This window comes from Anser brachyrhynchus (assembly GCF_964034855.1).
Source record: "Anser brachyrhynchus genome assembly, chromosome: 2".
Lineage (NCBI taxonomy): Eukaryota > Metazoa > Chordata > Aves > Anseriformes > Anatidae > Anser > Anser brachyrhynchus.
Window position 1 is genome coordinate 86,462,482 of NC_137695.1, and position 21,845 is coordinate 86,484,326.

General features: G+C 37.5%; 1 protein-coding gene across 3 annotated transcripts in view; it reads right to left on the minus strand.

Moving 5' to 3' along the window:
• ADCY2 (adenylate cyclase 2) overlaps nt 1-21,845 on the minus strand; it is a 211,923-nt gene that overhangs the window by 21,852 nt on the left and 168,226 nt on the right. For all 3 annotated transcript variants that reach the window (XM_080578375.1, XM_080578374.1, XM_080578376.1), the window contains 4 exons: nt 19,399-19,536; nt 10,574-10,693; nt 6,075-6,259; nt 4,487-4,571 (listed from right to left, as the gene is read on the minus strand). In XM_080578375.1, the coding sequence (XP_080434501.1) occupies nt 4,487-4,571; nt 6,075-6,259; nt 10,574-10,693; nt 19,399-19,536 (528 nt within the window). The remainder of the gene's footprint in view (nt 1-4,486; nt 4,572-6,074; nt 6,260-10,573; nt 10,694-19,398; nt 19,537-21,845) is intronic.

A 21,845-nucleotide genomic window follows, 5' to 3' on the forward strand; every position in this document is an offset into this window, starting at 1 on the left:
AGTGAAAAGCTGCTGGTCCGAAACTTGAGGTGGGAAGCCTTATTCAAAACAGCCACAGAATTGTAGAACTGACAAATGGCAAGGATGTAATGCAAATCTTTGGAAAAGAACTGAGGTGACAGTGGGAACAATACAGCAAGATACTTTGGAAAAAGCTATGTTAAAGAAAAGAGCTATTTAGACATATTAGCTAAATCTGATATAATGGGGAAGAGTTGATACTGCCTCTGTAAACATGCCTCCAACTCTTCTGTTACAAAGACGCCAAGGGCATGTGAATTGCAGAATCACTGAATGGTTTGGGTTGGAATGGACTTTAAGGATCGCCCAATTCCAACCCCATTGCCATGGGCAGGGATGCCACCCACTAGACCAGGTTGCCCAGGGCCACAACCAACCTGGTCTTGAGGCAGCCTGTTCCAGTGCCTCTTCACCCTCTGAGTGAAGAATTTCTTCCTAACCTCTAATCTAAATCTCCCCTCTTTCAGTTTAAAACCATTCCGTCTTGTCCTATCATTATCTGCCCGAGTAAAAAGTTGCTCTTCCTCTTCTTAATAAGCTTAAAAAAGTACTGAAAGGATGCAATGAGGTCTCCCCAGAGCCTTCTATTCTTCAGGGTGAACATCCCCAGCTCCAGTGAATAGGAGTGAACTTTCAAATAAGTGTTCATTAAGTTCTTTCAGAAAAGACTTTTTAAAAGACTACATTACATGAGAAAAAAATAGTCCTTTCATGGAATAAAAGCTAGCTAAAAAACAGAACAGAGACTACAAATAAACAGTTTTCACAGAATAGGGAAGTTACCATAAACATCTGGGCAATAGAACAGCCAGCGAATTTCAGTGTTTATAAACCTAGTATAATAAATCATTGGAAAAACAAAATATTCACTCAACTCACAGAGTATATAAAGGTATACATAATATTAGGTACAGATGAGAAAAAAAAATTCACATGCTACATCAACATTGGTAATTCAAAATGGGTCATAAGAGAGACTTAATGCTCATCAGGGCTTAAATGTGAGCACACTCCTTATAGAGCCCAGCCTATGCCAATCTGCATTTTCCAGGCAATGCCTGAGCAGGGGTAGAGAGTTTGCATTCTCAATATATAGCCTGCGTGTTGCCAGACTGTTTCAGGAACTCTGATGGCATGCCTGCAGACTGGAATGTGTCATTCGATCTCTGTGCCAGGGAAGGGTCCCAACCTACACAGCAATGACCATGGGAAAAAAGCAGTTCTGCTTTCTCCAACTTCACTTCATGCTGCTCATGCCCATCCTATGCTGGTTCTTTTGGAACAAGCATGGATGCAGCCACACCATAAAACCAGATCAGGAAACGGATCTGGCTGAAAACCAACCATTTTCCAGGGTTAATTTTTAAGCCAGATCATTTCCCTATTTTGGGCCACTGTACAGTTCTGCAGACAGCTGTGCCAGCACAAATGAGGAGATACAAAGATAAGAATGAGTAGCTGAGGGAAGGACTACGTCTTTCAGTAGGAATGTTGGTTATGCAGCTAAGAGTATTAGTTGAACCTGAGAGTTAAGTTTACTCATATAACGTGTAATGATACACCAGCTCTGCCTCCCTCCATCCCCATTCAGCCAGAGGCACGCTCCCTCTCCTACTTTTGGATCAGCACAGGCATCTGGCTGGCCAGAAGTGAGCAGGCTCACAGGGCTGGGCTTGCAAGCACTCATTTTTTGTTTAGATGAAATTTCTGGTAACTCACTCTGGAGGCAGAGGAGCACCGGTGCAAGGATAAGGGAAGTGGAAAGAACAGTTTTCATAAGTGGCTATTGTCTTCAGCATTGTTAAAATACGCAGATATTATGAAATGAGAAAGGCAAAGTTATTAACTGCAAGGTCAAAAACATATGATAGCAAACAGAGAAATGACTTGTATGTTACCCTCTGTGGAAGAAGGGTGCTGGGGTAGGAAAAGGCTCAATCAGAACTATAATGAGAGGAAGACTGCACTTGGCCGTAAAAACATCTCTACTAAATCCATGATTTTTGCTGTTCATGAGAGCTGGGAACATTATTTCCCAGGTTTCTTTGTCCTTGAGAACACAAGCTGCAACGTCAGAGACTGCTGTCATTTTGTGAAAAATGTTCTTTGACTCAACATTTCTGTTTGCCTAAGTAGATGCTGGTGAGTAACGTCGTACTGGGTTCCTCCAATTTCCATAAATACATTTGAGATGAGATGTCCAGTATCTAGGGGAAAAGCATGCAGAATAAATGCCATTCATCATTTCTCCTGAAGGGGAGGTGCAAGAATGGGTAACTATTAATGTGGAAAGGTAGCGTAAGATTTTGCCAACTGCTGTGCTCTTTTTTTGGCTAAGGGAATTTTACTTATTCCTTATGATGAATTTGTGAAGGTTGGAAGGTTGTCTAAAATCTAAGAGGCAACAGGAATAATAGAAAAAAAACCTATCCAAAAGCTTACTACTTTTCTAATTTAACCAACTGATCTAGAAGATATCTAAAAGATGTTGCCTTTCCTTATAAACACTGGCCCTGTTAAACCTTTATACTATTGCAGGGACAACAGAACTGTAGATATTATTAGGACTTCAGAACAGATAGAAAGCTAGAGCTTCAGAACAGATAGAAAGCAACTTTCCATCACTGTCCAAATCAACAGTTTGTCCAGTGAATGCACTTCTTGCCCCTTTTTTAAATAATAATAAAAAAGCAAGCAAACAAACAAACAAAAAAAAAAACAGTAGATTGAAAAGTAGGGTTGAGAAGAACTGAACAGTGGGCAGCTGAATGCCAGAGGTTATGGCCCGTGCCAGAAGCAGCAGAGAAACTGCTCGTCAGGAATTCCCTCCTCTAATCCTACTTCTTTTCACAGTAGGATTAGGACATGGATTTGGCAAAGATCCTGGCAAAGCAGGAGGAACAGGAAGGAAAATCTGGCTATTTGCTGGAAGGAGAGGCTTCCTCTGTCTCTGTTCTTATCTTCTTACTACCAGTCAGTGTCACTAGCAGTAACTTAAAATGGCAGATCATAGGTCAGGTATGTATTTAAACTAGTTCATAATATTTTCTAGTTATCATTTAGACTTTGCTTGAGAATGTTTGAAAACACAGGTTTTTTTCTTCCTTTCTTTATAAGGGAGAATAAATTAATTTAAAAATCAAAGGCAACAGACTGAAGAGCCATGAGCAAGCAGTATCATGATGAAGATCCTGAACCTACAGCTCTGAGAACAAAGATGTTTGACATTAGAGGCTCATTTCTCAATAGGCGTGACAGTCAGAGAACAACATGCCCACATTGCTGCAGCATACAAAACAGAAACCTTCTTATTGATGTGACTCTGCCCACAAAGAAATGCTCTCTTTGCTTACTGAAGATGATGCTCCTTTTCTATTTTTTCTTGATGTTGCGCCCAACCCCTTTATTTGACACCTTGGCTGACAGGGACTCCCTGGTGCGATGAGTCATTTAGCCCTGTTTCCAACTCGAAGTAGCTGCGTTGCAGCCCTGCTCTCTGCTATTATCATCAAATGAGCCAATGCCAGTACGGTGCTGGTAGTAAGGTTGATGATGATTTTTATTGAAACTCAAGAATGTTCCCCTACAGCAAAAACTGGAGAAGCTGCCAGAGAGGAATTTTTTATCTAGTAACCTGGAGGGCCAGCTTGGCAATTTAAATGACAGTCATTGTGTTCCGTGGAATTGTAATGTAAATGAGTGATTTAAGGACAGTATGACACAAGATCCTTCCCAAGGATCCTACCGCAGGCTATGGCTGTGCAGGCTGCTCTTGAGACCTCACATGGATTGCCTCTTTTATCTCAGAGCCATGTCTTGTGCGCTATCTCACTCCTGGCATGATGAGCTTCTAGCCGTGGATCACAGACAGGCCGGAGGACCCGGAAAGAGGACTGCCCTGACCCCTATTCTCAAATATAAGGGTATAAGACCACCCCACACCATGTTGGTACTGGAAAAAGCACAACTAGGTAATGAAAAGAGGAGTTTCCTGTCAGTTAATAGTTTCAGTATAACTGTGGCCTCAGTATGTGGTACACTTCTGTGTGCATGCTACACTGTTTCTGTGTCTGCCTCAAACAGTAATAACTGTGAAGAAAATAGCTTGTAATTAAGCAACTAGGGAGACAGCAGATGGATGCGGACAGATGGGAGCACACTAGGAAGCTATGAGACAATATTGGTCAGCATGACAAGCAATAGTCACAGTGCACTATCAGTATAATGCCTACAGTCTCCACGACAGCTATTGTGGCGTTACTGGTGAGTTGTAGGGATATATTGGAAGACATTAAAGGAAATGATAGCATTTTAGATGCTTCTGACACTCCTTTGCAAGGGTGTGGGGCAAAAAGGAATAAAGGTGCTTGTCAGAAAACCTAAAAAATCCCCGAGAAGGTGGGAAGCTGCATGTGGAGGTGATATTGTGTCTACTGATGCAGATGAAAAGAACTGAGCATCTTACCTGTCTACCCAAAACCAGTAATGTGACGAAGAATATAAACAAAGAAACTGAGCCCATTGTCTTCAGATCTTTTAGTACTCCAGGCCTATAAAATAAAAACATAAGTAAAGCAAGCTGCTCAGAAGTTAAAATAAAATTACTTTAGCACAAGGATATTGAAAAGACTGCAATTTATGCCACTTTCTGGTATGGAAATTAGGACCATTTAAATATGATATTCTTTATTACCTGATAAAATATTATTTTTATAATGAAACTTTAATTCTTCTACTACATTCTGTGCAAATGTGTCCACATTTTGAAGTCCAGTACTACGATGAGGATTTATTAAAAATAATATCCTTCTTTGCTAACAAGTGGAGAGCATTTGCTGCTTATTCTACACAGGCAGAATAAAAAGAGATTTTTTTGTGTAATGCAATACTTCCATAATGGAAAGTTTCACCTTGGATCCAAAGAACGTGAACAAATGGAAACTGAGGCAACTAACTTCCAAGATAACTTTTCAACTCAGAATTACAGAAGGCACAAGCTAGATCTTATACAGAGTTTATTAAAAATTCTGCTTTGGGAAAAGACACTAGAAGTAATGGGAAACAGTTTGCACTAGCACTCCGATACTGATGCCACTGAAAGAAGAACCTTGGTGAGAGATTTAGGAAGGAAAAAACAATAGACACACAAGCTTAACTGGCAAAATCAAGGCTGCCAGAAGCACATAAATGTAATCTGCCACGTGGTTCTCCATTCCGTCACACAGATATCTTTCCCACTAAGACAATAGAAATGTAAAGACCTCTTTCTGTTCATTTAATCTTTACACTAAAACTCAAGGAAAACATATGCTTTTTGTTATTTCAAATCTCTTTCCACGGATGTCCTAAAGATCTGGCACAGTTAGAACAGAGGAAAAATGATAATGAAATTCTACGCTGAATATGTAGACTTTCTTTTGTGGCATACGCACTGTTTGCTTACATAAGAGAATGACCTCTTTGTTTTAAAGATGAGGTAGAAACTGCATGTGTCAAAAAAATCTTTTACACAGCAATAAATCTAATTAGAGTCATAATTTTGGTCTTCCATAGTATCACCTATAACAAAGACTTCAGAAGCCTCACTGAAAATTTACCATATGAATTTACATGTGCAGCAAAAAAGCATACAAACTATAGGTTTACTATTTTTTTTCAATAGCAAAGACTGTATTTCTAAAGTAATAAGACAATATATTAGTTCTGAAAAAGTTGATTTCCTTTAGCTTGCAGCAAATACGCTTTAAGAGCCTTAACAACATTCAAACCCTCATCTTCCTAATACCCTTTCCTACAAAGAAGCAAATTAATCCATACTGTACTTCCTATAGTATGTGATATATGCACCTTGCCCAGACTTGTTTATTTTATTCTAATGCTCTTGGGCAAAACATTAAATCATGTATTAACGGCAACACAATAATGATTTTAGATTGTGACTTGTACAATATATAGCCAAATACGTAGAAGAAAAATTGTTCTATAACATAAGAACTTCCATTGCTGATATCTCATTTACATTCATTTCCAAAGGACTGGAATCATCAACCTACCTTTTTAGAGGTGCCATTGCGTACATAAATTTGCTGTAGTCGTCCAGCATGGGCCCATGAGTGTGCAGAAGGATAACGTTGTAGCCCACCAATGCAATCAACATTATCACCATTTTCAACTCATAATTTATCCTCAGGAAAACGGAACAGGAAATGAGCCCTAATATGCAGCTGTATATAAAATACTGGCAAAGGAAAATCAAGTGGTAAATATTTAAAATTGGCTGTTGAGTAGGCAATCACACATAATGAAGTGCCTAGACTAGTTTAAAAAATATATTAACTTTAATATATTTATATTAATATTCATTATATTAATCTTATTAATTATTTATTATTACATTAATATTTAATATATTAATATAAAAGTTAATATATTAACTGACCACTTAAGCATGGTATCTATCACAAAAGATAATATAATGTAAATAATCATAGTACGTGGGACTACAGACGTGGTTTACAGACTGTCAATAACAATCAGAAACTGGTATTTCATAAAATAGACCCCCTTTCTCATTAGGCTCAAATTCACCCTAAACTCAGGAGAATCCAGATTATGCTCCTCATTTATGCTTACTAATTTTTGCTCTTTGTCACTTTTGATTTATTCATCTGTGTATCAGTAAGTGCCTGTGTGTGGGACACCACTGCTGGTGTGGAAGTCTCCTGCAAGAGGCTACTGCCAGCATAATGACAGATTTACTCCTGTGCCTCTGTATGGTTTTCACTCGTGCTTGAATACAGTAACTACCCACTATGTATTGCTGAGCATAAGGGAAGATCAAAGTCAAAATGCTTGAAAATCTATAAACAATTTAATTGCCTATTTCTGCAGTATTTGTAAACTGTTGCAATACACACAGATGTTATGAACTTCACAGATACGCAATTTTACAAACTCTTGAAATATGATTAAGAAATGAAGAATATAGGGAGACTAACATGGCCTATGAATAATATATCTATTAAAAAATCTTTGTGTCAAATCCTCTTGATTTATGACTACTTAAGGATACATTCAATTGTTAAAAAAAGCCTTTTCTTTCCTACGTCATATTTATCGAAAAAAAATATGCATGGTTGAAGTTGCATTCCTGGAAAAAGAAGATTTTCTCTTGATAATCTCTGGAAATGGATTACAGCATCAAAATCAAGGCTAAAACAGAAATAATACAGTCCCACTAGAATCATTATCTTGGTCCTTAACATAGAGCACACCTTTGCCAAAGATTGTTCCTGAAAATTACAGTCCTGCATCTTGTAAGGAAATTATCTTTCCTTAAACTACAAGGCATTCTATTTCTAGATACGTTATTTTCAGACTACTGTTGATTTGTTGATGGCAGTACTTTTGACATAACCTGAATCACTGTATACTAATTTTGGAGGATCACTGAGAGTAATTTTCTCAGTGCCTATCAGACAGAATTGATCCTCCATATAAATCTTTGCTGTTACTATAATTTCCTTGCAGATATGCTTGAAGTAAGAAATAGAAAGAACTGTTCTTCAGAAACAAGAAAAATAAAATTTCTCCTATGGTTGTGTTCCACAGGAGGTCACACTATTTTTTCAGAATTTAGCATTTTATAAAAGTAATAGCATCCATTTTATATTCTATATGACAACCAACTTGTGAAACTACTTTGCCATTGAAAAAAAGCAAAAAAAAAGGCAATCTCGAACAGTTTAACAAGGACCAAGAAATTTAGTATTCCAAGTGGAATAAAGTCCCTCTTAGTGTTCCATAGGAATACATAGACCAGACTGAAAATTTCAGTCAAGATTTCAGATGTGGGTAGACTGGATGATATAACAGTGGCACAGACATACGCCGACTCTGATATTGTGTATTGCAATGCAAGACTCGAGTAAGCACCAAACCCCATGCAATGCCACAGGCTAGGGGCAGAGTGGCTGGAAAGCTGTGCACAGGAAAAAGATCTGGGGGTATCGGTTAACACTCGCCTGAACATGAGCCGGCAGTGTGCCCAGATGGCCAAGAAGGCCAACGGCATCCTGGCTTGTATCAGGAATAGCGTAGCCAGCAGGACCAGGGAGGTGATCGTCCCCCTGTACTCTGCTCTGGTGAGGCCGCACCTCGAGTACTTTGGGCCCCTCACTACAAGAAGGGCGTTGAGGCCCTGGAGCGTGTCCAGAGCAGGGCAACGAAGCTGGTGAAGGGCCTGGAACACAAGTCCTGTGAGGAGCAGCTGAGGGAACTGGGGTTGTTTAGTCTGGAGAAGAGGAGGCTCAGGGGAGACCTCATCGCTCTCTACAGCTACCTGAAAGGAAGGTGTGGGGAGCTGGGGGCCAACCTCTTCTCACAAGTAACTAGTGATAGGACTAGAGGGAATGGCCTCGAGTTGTGCCAGGGGAGGTTCAGGTTTTCTGAGAAGTTATTTTAGGGTGTAGAGGAGGAAGAGAATAAATCATTTTGCTTCCAAATGAACTATATGCTAGCGGGGCTGAAATAATTCAAAAATCTGTTATTCACTAATTTTAGATTATGTCATCAATTGATCTGTCAGCTCCACTATTATAAATCACAGAATGTTTATCTACATGAGTAATGCTTACAGATAAGACAGATAAAAGGGGCTGATATCCAATTTAAGAAAACAAGCATTCAATATCTCATTCAGTAAAGTGAGAAGAATTTTATTTTCAGGTTTTTAGAAAACTTTCTAAGGATAAAAAGTAGTAACTCAGAAGGAGTTTGCAGCTTTTTCAAGCTAGAACTTAGTAGCTCTGCAATGCCTTAGGATGAAAACAATGTGCATTTGAGAGTTGTTTAATCAACAAAACAAGGGAAAAATAATTTAAAATACTTTTGCCAATCTAAACTTTTAATTATTATCAGAAATGACATTTTAAAATAATTGTTGTGCCGATTTATCAAAGACAAAGTTTCTGTGATGAAAGAATGCATTTTAATAGTTTCAAACTTATAAATCATTAATTGTTCTAAATGTGCTAGTCATAGGAAGAGCTGACAAGCATCTTAGTTAAAGATGAAAACAGGAAAAAGTCACACTAAGATTTTTTTTAAGATTGAATCTAAAAATAAATGCAATTCATGAAAAATGTATCATCCAGATGCTTGTTGGAGAACTTAATAATAACAAAGAAAACACTATCTTTCAAGTAAGATAAAAAGGGGACCCAAGAACTGGCTAATTAAACAAAACAAAACAAAACACAAATATGAATATGCATAGGAACAATTTATTTCTAAGTGCTTATGAGTAAGTCCATATATAGAGGCTGGGAGAAGGACTGCATCATCTCTTTGACAGCAAGGAAAACTTCATGTCAGGGCCAAGAGGGAACATAGGCATATCAGTACCAAGTTTAGTTTACTTAACTTGAAAATGAGAAATAGAAACTTGTGCTCTATTGTCACGTTATCAAAGAGATGCTGGAAGTTTACAAGTGCTACAGTTAGCTCATTTTTTTTTTCCAGAAGAGTTCTATACCTGATTAACATCTTGCTTTGGGGTGTGTCTAGGAGTGTTTATCTTGACACAGTTAATAGTTATTTCACGTAACCTGGTCTGGTGGGAGGTGTCCCTGCCCATAGCAGAGGGCTTGGAACTGGGTGATCTTTAAGGTCCCTTCCAACCCAAACCATTCTGTGATTCTGGGATTCTGTAACTATATGGAAACCAGCACACACCATCATGGTACTGGTGCCACCAGTTCTACATAGAGACAAAATAGCTTCCCTTCTCCTCTTGCTGCCTCATGCTTTTTCATCCAAAGCCTGCTGACCTATTTTGGCACAGTATGTAACTTGTTATGTTCAGTTGCAGGTCTTTTGTAATCCCTCTAAGAATTGTTACTTTGTAGGATACAGGTCCCATTTTTGTAGGAATGCCCTCCCTCCTCTTGCATGTGTCACCATGCTTTTGTTCACACTAAGACATCTTATTCAAATCAGTTCAGATCTTTTTACACAGTTTATGTGGTGGTATACGAGTGCTGTATTTCCTCCCACCCACCCTGCCTCTTAATCAAATACGCAATAACGACAGAAGTCTGCTGATCACAGATTTCAATTTTACCATCAGGTGAACAATGAAAATGGTGAGTATTTTCAGGCCTACCACTGTTGCTTGTGAAACATGTCTCCAGGCCAACCTTGTTCTCTCACTGACAGGCATTTGGACCTCGCTCAGTGCACAGTCTGTTTTACAGTCACTGCGTGTTCTCATGACATCTCACAACACCTTTCGGTTAGGATGACTGAGCTACAGTTCTTAACAGGCTGTTTCCTGAATTTTAACCTGACATTCACTAAAACACCTGTTTTCAGAAGTACTAATCACCTCTACCTTCCCACTTCCTTTCAAGGCAGTTGCAGGTGGCTGAAAATAAAACAAGCTTTTGAAGCAGTCTTAAGAAGTGGTTGGCATTTAACTTCCAACAGATCCAGTGACATTCAATTTAGAATAATGGTTGTAAACAATCAAAGAAATCTAAAATGAACTTACCGGTAGGAAAAAACAGTTGTTTTGTATACACCACCGTGACTGATTAGTCAAATTAGGAAAAGTTGTATTTGATGAATTAAGAACTGGGGGAAAAGCTTTCACAGCATTATCCAGGAAAAACTAGAGAAAAACAACATGTAATCCATTAGCTTGTCAGCTGGTTAAGGTCAAAATAGAGAAGAGGAATGGAGAAGTGGAAAAAACTGATAATTACTTGCCAGTAATTATTTAACTTTGGTATTTTGCTGCAAATTGAAATAGTAAAGGGAAAATGACATCACTTCGATTACATGTTCCTGCATGCTTCAGACAAAAACAACTTTGTTAACCTCCACAAGACACATTTGAATAAAAGACAAAAAGCTCTTTGTTATGTTATCTTCATATATCAGAAGCTCACACATGAAAGAGACAATGATAAAATAAATTCAATATGAATAATTTTTGGTTTTACCTCAGCTGAACCTCCTATTTAAATATAGGAAGAAATAAATAAAGAATAAAAAGTCTTTACTAAAGTTGATTTACACAGGTGTAATCCTCATAATAATCATGACAACAAAATTGGTACAAGTCTTACTGAAACAGACGGGACAAACCAGTATCTCCTAAAGCATCAGATTCTGCAAGCTGATCTCACAAGTAACCACCATTATGCAGTACCCCTTGATGTACTCTTGAAGTGAGCTCTCAATGAGTTATATTTCTCTGACAACACTAATTTAACCGCTTTGAACCTCACCACATAAACCAATTCAAAGTTTAACATCTTCATTTTATTTATGACCAATTCCTACATCCTTGTTCTTGTACTAATCTCACCCTTTAGCTTCCAAATAGCTCCTTTATTTCAGCCTTCATTATGCTCAGTAATCTATGCTTTTCCAGTTTTTTCCAAGAAAACATGCTCTTCATTCCCCTGATCATTCTGGCAGTCACCATCTGTACATACCTCTTTCAATTTAACCTTCTGGGTGACCAAAACTGCAAACACACTTCCCAGATTTTGAGTACTGCAATAACACTAATACTAATTCTGCAGAAAATATGTTTTCATACATCCTAGAGAAACAAATTCCTTGCTTACTGCTATAAAAAATTGTAGATAAAAACATCTACGTTGACAAAATCACAAAAAATAACATCATCCTCAGCAAACATGAGGTAGTATTCCTCCACTCAAGTAAATTTCATTTATACTTACCATGATTTAAGAGCGGTCACATGGATGGTTATTGTGATTCAGTTGAGATGACACTAAATTCACATAACTAATCAAAATACTCAACTTACTGCATGTCCATTTGATGAGCCTACAACTTACATCAGAATTTCTTGTTCCTAGTCTGTCGGACCAACCATGATCTTGCACTCTGTACTACTGAATTTCATCCTAGTTCTTTTATCTCAACTCTTCAGCCGACTTCTTCCTTTCTAAAATCTCACACCTTCCTTCACAGACATTGCCTGCCACCTTAATCCTATCAGCAAATGTCACTGTCACTCTCATACACTGTATATGAAAATCCACACCCGGCTGACCATTGCAGAGCTTCACGGGTTGCCTCCCTCTCACCAGTTGTTCTCTGCATATAGCTGTTTTGTAATCCACCTCTGAATTCTTTCCCCATCCCCATCTTCTGCAGTTTACCTGCTGTACCAGAGGAAAACTGCTCAATTCACTCAGATTAATCCATTCTGCATCAAAATGGTTATTGATTTACTAACTAACACCAGATTGAGTCAGCCACAGCTCTGTATAGCCAAGTCTTGAAAACTTCCAAGGATACAGACTCCACAATCTCCCTTGGCAACATGTGCCAGCCCTGTACTACATGCGGTGACTTTTTTTTTGTTTTCAAAGACCATCCAACCTCCCAAGCCACCACCTGCAGTCAGCACTCCTTGATATGTTTTGTGGTGCTTATTGAGAAGAGTTGGAAACCTTTATCTCTGAAACACCCCTTCCACAGATGCAGGACCAGCTGTGCACCAGAGGAGGTAATCGATATGCCAGCTGTTATGAAGTCTTCTTTACAAGAAACTGGCACTCCCTCCGGAGTACCTTGCAGAATGGGCTCACCTTCAACTGTACAGTCACGCTTTCAGGTCATCTTCCTTCACTAGCATGCTTCTGTCTGTTTATGTGTAACTACACATAATTAACCAGTAGCGAACTATTCATTCAGGTACAGTATCAGTAATATAGCAGACAAAACACAAAAAATGTTAATAAACACCTACAAATTCTGAAATGTTCTTCTTTAACTAATCCCAAGGAGCTCTAACACATGGAGTTGTATGCACATCTACCCCTTCTCACAAGATGAGTGGGTTAAATGCACACTTGCTCTTATGGAAGCATGGGGCACTCTACATGCAAACCCCTCCTGTAGGGAGATGTGGGTGCTACAGCTTTACGTGTAGCTGCTCTCCACAATCTACTGATGTGCATGAGGGTGACAAAGTACCCCACAAGTTCATGAATACAGACATACCCGAGGTGTGGGTAAGAAGGGTGACTTCTAGCGGTGTCAAACCAGGTTTTGATTGCTGCTGTTTCCACTCCAAGAATTCTCACACTTCTCCTCTACTTGTGTTCAGCCTAATTCCTTCTTTAGTTCAAAATTCCTTCTGAAGCCCCGTGGTTACTATTTAACCCAGCTGATGCTGGTCATCCTCTTTAACATGAACAGTTTTGGGCAAAGGTCCTACAGACTGCTCTAAGTATTTAAACCCTTTCCTCACCTCCAACTATTTACATAGACATCCTCATCTTAATAGGTGCCCTTACCCAGGTAACGTGCCAAGGGTGGACAATGAATCCTGCTAATAGTGCATATAACTTTTTTTGCAAACATGAAATAATTGCATTTAGTTTCAGAATCCTGTCCCAGGCATGCCCACAGAGCAAAAGATTACATATCATGAGGATCTGCAACATAATCATATTATATATACATAAATGTGTGTGCATATATATATAAATATATTGATTTCTATTAAGGCATTTTAATCTTGTTTTGAGCTTTGGTACAGGGCATTTCTGACCTATAAATGTATACACAGAATGCGATATAAAAGGTGGTGTATATATGAATACATAAATAAGCATAGAGAGGAATAAAAAGGATATGAAAGCATTGTCTTCTCCCATGAGCCAAACAACACTTATTTCTGAATGATGTGTTTGTACTTGTCTTTCTCGTCTCTCATCAGTTATCTACATCTGCTATCACGCTTTGGAGATATATATTGTTCTTCAACATAGTATTTTTTTGTAAGAGACAGCTCAGTCCTACTAAGCAGTCACACCTACTCAAATGACTCAAATGAAAGCAATATTTTTTATGAATACCAATGTTTGCCAGGGAACATCTGAGCACACTACCATTAAATTCTCATTTTAACTTCATATATTCTAGCAGCTTTTTCTTCTCTTGTGTTTGTATAATCTTCAATCTTCAGTTGTGAATTTTTTGTCTCACATGATGAAAATACCTGCTGTGCTGCTATGTCTTTCAATAGGAACCATGTGGTAAAAGATCCTCCCCTGATCACAGGATAAGCATGTTAGTGCATCTCTCTTGTTATCTGACCAGGAATCTACACAAGATTAACACATTCATCTTCTTACTAAAAATAAAGTCAACTTTTTCACCAAGGTACTTTAAACACTTCTGCATAATCCACAAGGCACCAGAACCAAGACTTCCCAACGAATGTAGTCTGATAACCTGTAAACATGGCCAAGTTGAATGGGTTGTATCTCACCTTACTAAGCAAGTGGACTTACTGATTTCCAGGTTAAGGCGCATAAAATAGCATCCTATTAAGAAGAAGGAAAGGTGGCAGAATTTAGTATTAAAGTGCACTAACCAAAACACACTCTAAATTAAACAATTATGGAATAAAAAGTAAGATGTGTAAACTTTTAAGAGTTACTACGTGAAGGGGTTAGCCCTGTGACAGGTGGGCAGGAGGGAGAGAGGTGGGAAAGAGTCCTCCATTGACCTACTGAATCATATGGTGAAGAAGTTGCAAAATTAATTGATCTGAGTATCTACCACAGTTAGTCCAACTGTGGTCACAAACCTGCAGTTGCATATGTCATGCGGCATCCGTCTGTGAGGACAAATGCTACAATCAGTTTCTGTACAAATCAGAACTCTAAGAAATGTGGTTTTGCACACCAGCAAGAAACCACACAGAACAAAGGTAAGCTGTGCATGAAGGAGCTGCTCCAGGATCGGCAGTTCCAGAGCAGAGATGTGCTTAATCAACTGAAACACTTAAGCAGCAAAAAACCAAAGGTCTGAGACAGCACATCTAAATTTACAGCTTAAGTTTAATTTGACCCCATCACTATTTTATCTTCTTTATTAAAAAAAATTACACTGGAAATAGACATGTGAAAACTATAAAGAAAAGTATAAAAAGATCTTTGTCACTCTCCCTCTCTCTCCCCACTAAGTCCTTGCCTCATATGAATATTTTAAATTGAGCTCTATTTTAAATTAATTTTCTGCCATTACAGAAGAGCTATGCAATTTTCTCAACATACAATGGTCTACAGCTTTTATAATACTGTTGTAAAGAAAGTCCATGTCTATTCTCTTGTTCAGCAAAAGATATAGTGAGAAGAGTATACTTTTAAAGTATGGCAGAAGTGTTCATGCGTGGTATTACTGGTTGAACTAGAGGATTTGTGTTTCCCTTAAAACAAAAAAATGAAGCAATGATGCAGCATCATTCTTTTGTTTGAAGCTCTGAGGCAAACCTGCAGGACTTCTCTTGTTCATTTCTTCTTTTTCTGCCAACTCTACAAATATCCATGTGGCTTGAGAGAACTTTCTGCTCAAAACATGTATTGCCACTTCATTTGAAAATGTCAGTTGGTCCAACAGCTGAGTCCCCAGGTCCCCACAGGAATGGCAAAAGAATAATGTGGAGAATCACAAATTCTGGTAGCATTTCTCTTCTTCATGAACTTATAAGCAGGAGCTTTAGGAGAGCCTGGAATGCTAATTACTTAATGAAGTTTTTCCATAATTTCATTTCATTTCATAAAAAGCTCATGTGTCAAGAAAAGAAGGCATACCTATTTTAAGTATTTGTGTATTCAGGTCCCAGCCTCCATATAGAGGCACTTGAAAGCAACTGCCTTCTTCAAAGGTCCCAGGAGCATTCCATAAGATAGGCAAGGAGCCTGCTGGGCCTTTACAGACTCAGATACCATCATGTGCGGTGTTTTCTCTTTATGTCAGTTCATCTGTGGAGCGAATGACTGTGTAACAGCATGCCTCTGTCTCTCCCTGCACAGTTGCAAGGCACCAGAATTGCTGTATCTCTGCTAGTCCACTGTGCCTAGACTGATACTGATTTTTTAAAAGTTCTTAAATTCTTCCTATAACGTGGAATGGCTTTGTGGTGGAGCCCTGCATGTACCACTTAAATGACAACTCCAGCTGGGCATTACCTTTTCTCCCCACAGGCCAGGTCAAGCTCTAGGTCGTGTCCATTTATTCTTTAAAGAAATACATTAGGCACCCTCCAAAATAAGGTCTCCAATGTGTTAGGCACTGGAGGGACACGTAATCAGAATGCATCTGCCAGAAGACCTCGCTTATTTAAAATATAGCACTGAGCAAGATCAGCAACTGTATTAACAGAGTTAGCTACACTAAAAGGAAGGTGTATTAACGAAACCAACTTTTTACTATGAGCATAGAAGCAAATTTGTTCAATTATCTGTCATTGTTAAAACACGGCCATGAGTAGAGGGAAAACAATATGCGGCCAATGCTTGCTCCCATGGTTACAGACATACATTAAACAATGGAGCAAAAATACTCAAACCGTCAATCTTGTATTTCTAAAGACCTTTTTTTTTTAAGACAAAATACTCCAGTAGTTCAAAATTTGCTGGATGAAAGACAGAAAAGCAAGTAACATCCTGACTCTTCAATCTCGTAGTTAGGGGAAAGTATAGCCCTGAGATTCTGTTGCTGTGCCACGAATCATTCATACATTTGCTGCAGAAGTCACTGAAACAAAATGCTCTTCCATGGCTCTTTCAGCAAGCCACATCCAGATCACACAAACGGCAGAGTGTGATGAGGCACAATCATTTGATGTATCGTCTACAGCCATGCATTCAGCTTCCACAAATCGACCCACTGAAGTCGCACAGTCCTGCTGTTGCTCTGCGATGTCTGGATTGTTCCCTGCAATATATTTCCTCATGTTCTCTGTAATGCAGGTCAACATTGCAAACAGAGTCGTCCTCACCCATTGATAACTGTTCTATTTTATATATGGCACCAAATCTAACGCTCAATGGAAGCAGCATTAGTCATCCTCTGCCTGTAGCTAAGAGGTACTCAATACTTCGTGCCACATTAGCTGTTTTTTAACTTCACTTCACTGATCATGACTATATACCCCCTTAAGACTACATTCGGATGTCTGCTAAAACAGCTCATTTGAAATCAAATTGCACCCCCACTCTATTCTAATGTCTCTTGACCATAAAGATTGAGTTTTATTTGACATTTTGGTCTTAATTATGATTTATTAGGTGTGGGATGGTTAGACACTTTTTATCTCCATTAAATCTTAATGGCTACATTTTGCCTTTTCCTACTGAAAGAGTTCATGGAAATAAATGCAGTTAATGGACTCTGCTATTAAGTACATGTTGCTTGGAGATATAATAATGATACTTCAGAGTCTCTCCCACAATTTTCTATTAATATTAAGGAAATGCAAATTTCACAATCACATTTAAAGTCATTTTTGCTAGTCAAACTATTAAGGTTTAGTTTCAAGGTGGGAATTGTACTTAAAATTATCATCTCATGAATACCATGGAACATGATTATTTGTAATAGTGCAGTCATTACTGATAAGGCACAAAGACTTTAAAATACAGCATATTGAGTTTCACTGTAACATTCAGTCCACATAAAAATGGACTTGAACCAATAAAATTAAGAACGTTTTCCTAAAAATGATGTAGTGAACAACTGCTTTTTTGCTAACATATCTTTTACTAGTTGAAGGCCAAATTTTCAGTCAACTGTACACAATAGTTGAACTTCAGTCTAAGGAAAAAACAGTTGCTGACTATATCTTCTTTTACATTTTTTAACTTTTTTAAATTTTAAAATAACCATATGCTTGCATGACCTCTAACTCAAAATATAGTTTAGTACCAAGTAGGTTATTGAATTTCTTTGTATACATTTATTTAATTTAGTTCAAAATAGGAGAAACTGTCTAATCTGACCTCCATTTTACAAGCCACTCCATCTCTATGTTTCGTCCTGTAGCATTCCCAGTTAACATTTCCTTGTTTAAACTTTATCTTTCATAAAGGCATATAGTCTTGAGCTGAGGACAAGAAGCGATGGAGAATCAATATTTTTTCTGAACAAATTTCTCCCATTGCTAACTGTCTTCACTGTTGAAATTGAGCCTAATTTCTCATTTTCCAGTCACCGCTTGTGTCTTTCTCTATGAATCTTATATATAAAATTCAATTAGCTGAATTTTAAATTCCTAAACACAGAATTGTTTTTGAGTCTATCTCCTCTTCTTAAAAATGTATGAGAAAGAAAGAAAAATATCTCCTGAAAAGAAAACCAACAAAACCAAGATTAGGATTGCTTAATAGAAAATAACTGAGATAAGGCTCTACCACAAATGTCAAGTGTCCACATTTAAAAGCCCACATTACATCATCACATCATTCTGACAGGTTTAGTACTTACTGTAACAAATGATTGACTAAGGGTCCCCTGAAACGTTACGGGAAAAAAAAAAAAAGAAAGTGTACGTATTATCAATCTTGAAGTTCTTTATGAACTTCAAGTAACAAAAAGTACCAGGAACTCAAGGAAGTGCTAGAGTTGCAATTTCAAAATCACTGAAGTGCAAATCTCATTGACTTGAAATGTGGCTAATACCTATGCACTGATATTTGTAATGTTTGAAAACATTACCGAAATAAATATTACAGTTCCCATTTTGCAGACGTAAAACTGAGCTGGAACAATTTCCTGATTCTGTATGAATAGCATTAGGTTCAGCCCACAGGGCAAAACAAACAAAGTTTTCTGATCCCATATACTGCTCATGCCATTTAACAACACATACTTCAGAACAAACAAGGTCATTAAGATTCTAGCTCTATGCAGACTAATGGCAGATATACTTCAGATTTGTTATAGCTACAAAAGGATAATAGAATAACATGGATTTTCCCTATTACGAGAGAAAAGTAAAGCACAAGTAGAAAAAACTACAGTAGAGGTAATTTCTAACAAAATTTCAGTCCAGTACTTTTGAAGCTTTGATTTTTTTACTTTTTCAAATAAAAAGACAAACACATGAAATTCAATAATGTATATATTATGATGATTTTGTGAACAGCATGGATAGCATGAGGAGCATCACAAACCAGAATAAAACTTTCTTTTGCACAAATTCTTCCATGCATCCTGTGAGGAGATACTACATCCTTTGAGTGCTACTCTGTTTTTCTAAGCAATTGAAAGATGAGCAAGGAAACTGAAACAATTCAAACCCAGGATTTAACTACCTTTTATTCCTTCTAAACTACATTTTTCTTTAATAAACTCAGCTCTTGTGCAGAAAGAGGTCCTCATTATATAGCATGTTTTCTGTTGCTCTGCTTTACATTTCTGCCTCTGGTAATTATTATCATCTAGGATATGGGACATAAATCTGAAATATTATCTAAACAGATACTAAACAAACAAAAAAGATCTTGAAAAAAAAAATACTCTTTTTTCACTTACCATGTTGAACACAGCCATAGTCAATATTATTGCAGTGGTTGTCAATGTAAGAGTGATCCGTGGCCAAGGACGGTTTGCAATTATTCCAGATGATTTCAGGATCCACAACAGTGAAGCTGATGCTTTCTTGCTACATTGCTAAGTGCAACGGGTTTAAAAAGAGAAAACAAATATAGCTTTAGTATATTTAATTACTATAAACAAGGGTAGAATTACAAAGGTTCAAGAATGTAGGCAGCATTAATCTTTCTAGTGGAAGATAGCAAACCCTGACAATCATCCACAAGCACACTCATGTTCACAGGTCGCATAGGATGGACTTCACCCAGTAATTCTTTCACTGAATACAAAAGTTTGTGCCGCAAACAGACAGTATTTTCAAAAGAATTCCCTCCCACTCCCCAGGCAGCTATCAAATGATGGAGACTTCTCATTCTTTCCTACTTTAACATCAGTGCTTCTAACAGCTAAAGGTAATCTTTGAAAAATTTACAGCATAGAATTGCAGAGATTACTTAGCTATGCTGAGAATTGCATTTATTGCCAAGGACTGCTTAACTGCTTGCCATATACCTGTACACTTTTGAACAGACTTCTGTAACTTCTGTACCAAAATTTCATGTAATAATTCTAAATTTCTTTGGTTTACAAGACTTTTGATCAATATTGCTCAAATTTGTTAATGTATTTTAAGCAATGAGGAATGAATTGAACTGATTTTATACATTTCTTTAAAAAGCTATTTTTTTCCTTCCGTTAAAAAAAAAGAAAAAAAAGATTTTTATGTTCACTGGGCAAGTTTATTACTAAGAAAAGTTCTGGAGAAAAATAAAGTATTTCAGGTAACGATATATCGTACAGCCAGTATGATTAGTCAATCGAGAGATTCCATTCTTCTAGCTGCTATTGCTCAAATTACAGATATTGCTGCATCTGACCTGAAGAAAAATGTGAATGCTGTTAGATTGCAACTCAAAAATGAAGTTGTAGATAGTTATTTCCACCTGTAAAACAGAAACACACCAAAAGAACTCGGTGAAACATTTCCTGATGGGCTGCTCAGTGCAGAGCCCTGAGTTCTGCAGGGGAAGTACCACTGTGTGTTTGGTACATCTGTGTGCCCACCTGGTTTGTTACGTAGCTGACAGGTCTCTGGAATAGCAGAGAGAGCAGCCTACATAGGTTAAACCAGTGAAGCTAGTGAAAGGAAACTCTGACAAAAACTTGGTTCACAATGAAAATTTTAAAATTTTGAGAAGAAATTTATTGGAAAAAAAGAAAAAAAATACTATTGATTTTGTGTATGAATTAACAGATTTGCTGAACTGTATTTCACAATTTCAGTGATCTAAATCCAGCCCATACAGCATACCACTGCTACGATTCAGTGCTGCAGAAAATTTAGGGAACAACTCCTGGTAGCAGAACTGGAATGGGGGGGTGATCGTTAAATTTAGGTTCCTAATAGCATTGTCAGATCTATGCAGGTTTGTTTTACTGATTCTGACCTCACATCAAACACTTTTTGTAAATATTATGTCTCATTTTCATATTTCATAAGAAAATGGAGAACAAGATGAAAGGAAGAAAGTAATTATTTCTAGAAAGCATGTAAGAAGGGTAAAACATCATATCCCAGTAGCATTAGCTGCTTTGTTTATTCTAAGTGGAGCTGGCAGAATATGGTTCAGTGTTTACCATTTACGAACTAGAAATAATAGGTATTTGTAGTATGAAAGGTGACTAATGTATTACCTTTTCATCTGAACATGTTAAATCTGATATGACAGCTCAGCATGATAGTGACTAATAACTTATTTTGAATATTCAACTAATTAAAATGTATCCTGTGTTGTCTTTCCACACACAAAAACCTACTTCAGCATTTAATAAAATGAATGCCGTCTTTCTGAGTGAGAGCAAGGAATTGGTGCGAGAATTAACTGTGACAGCTGTGTCGTAGATGAAAGACAGTGTCGCAAGAGCTGTCACACTTCTCTTTCACATGCTAGCAGAGGTTAGAACATTTGACTGAAGACCTTTATTTACAGAAAGCCAGTGAATCATATTTTCTATAGTTCTATTATTATTCTTTTCATTCTGCATTCAAATACACCTGATTATTTTACTAACACTGATGTTGCAAAGAATGAAATCAAGAGAAACAAAAAGCCTCAGAATTCAGATTTATTTATTTTTTTCACAGAATTGTTTTCACTCAGACTTGGAAGAAGAGACCAAAGCTCAAATCCAAGGAACTGACTGACTGGTTAAGAGTGAATACATTGGTTAAGAGTGAATACACTAATCTAAAAATGGAGAGGGGTGATTTTTGACAGAGACACAAGCTTAGACTTTAAGTACTTTTTAAAGGTCCTACTGCTAATTAAAAGAACTAAAAGACTTTTAAAATGAATACTGTAACACCAGACTTTTGAACTCTGTGG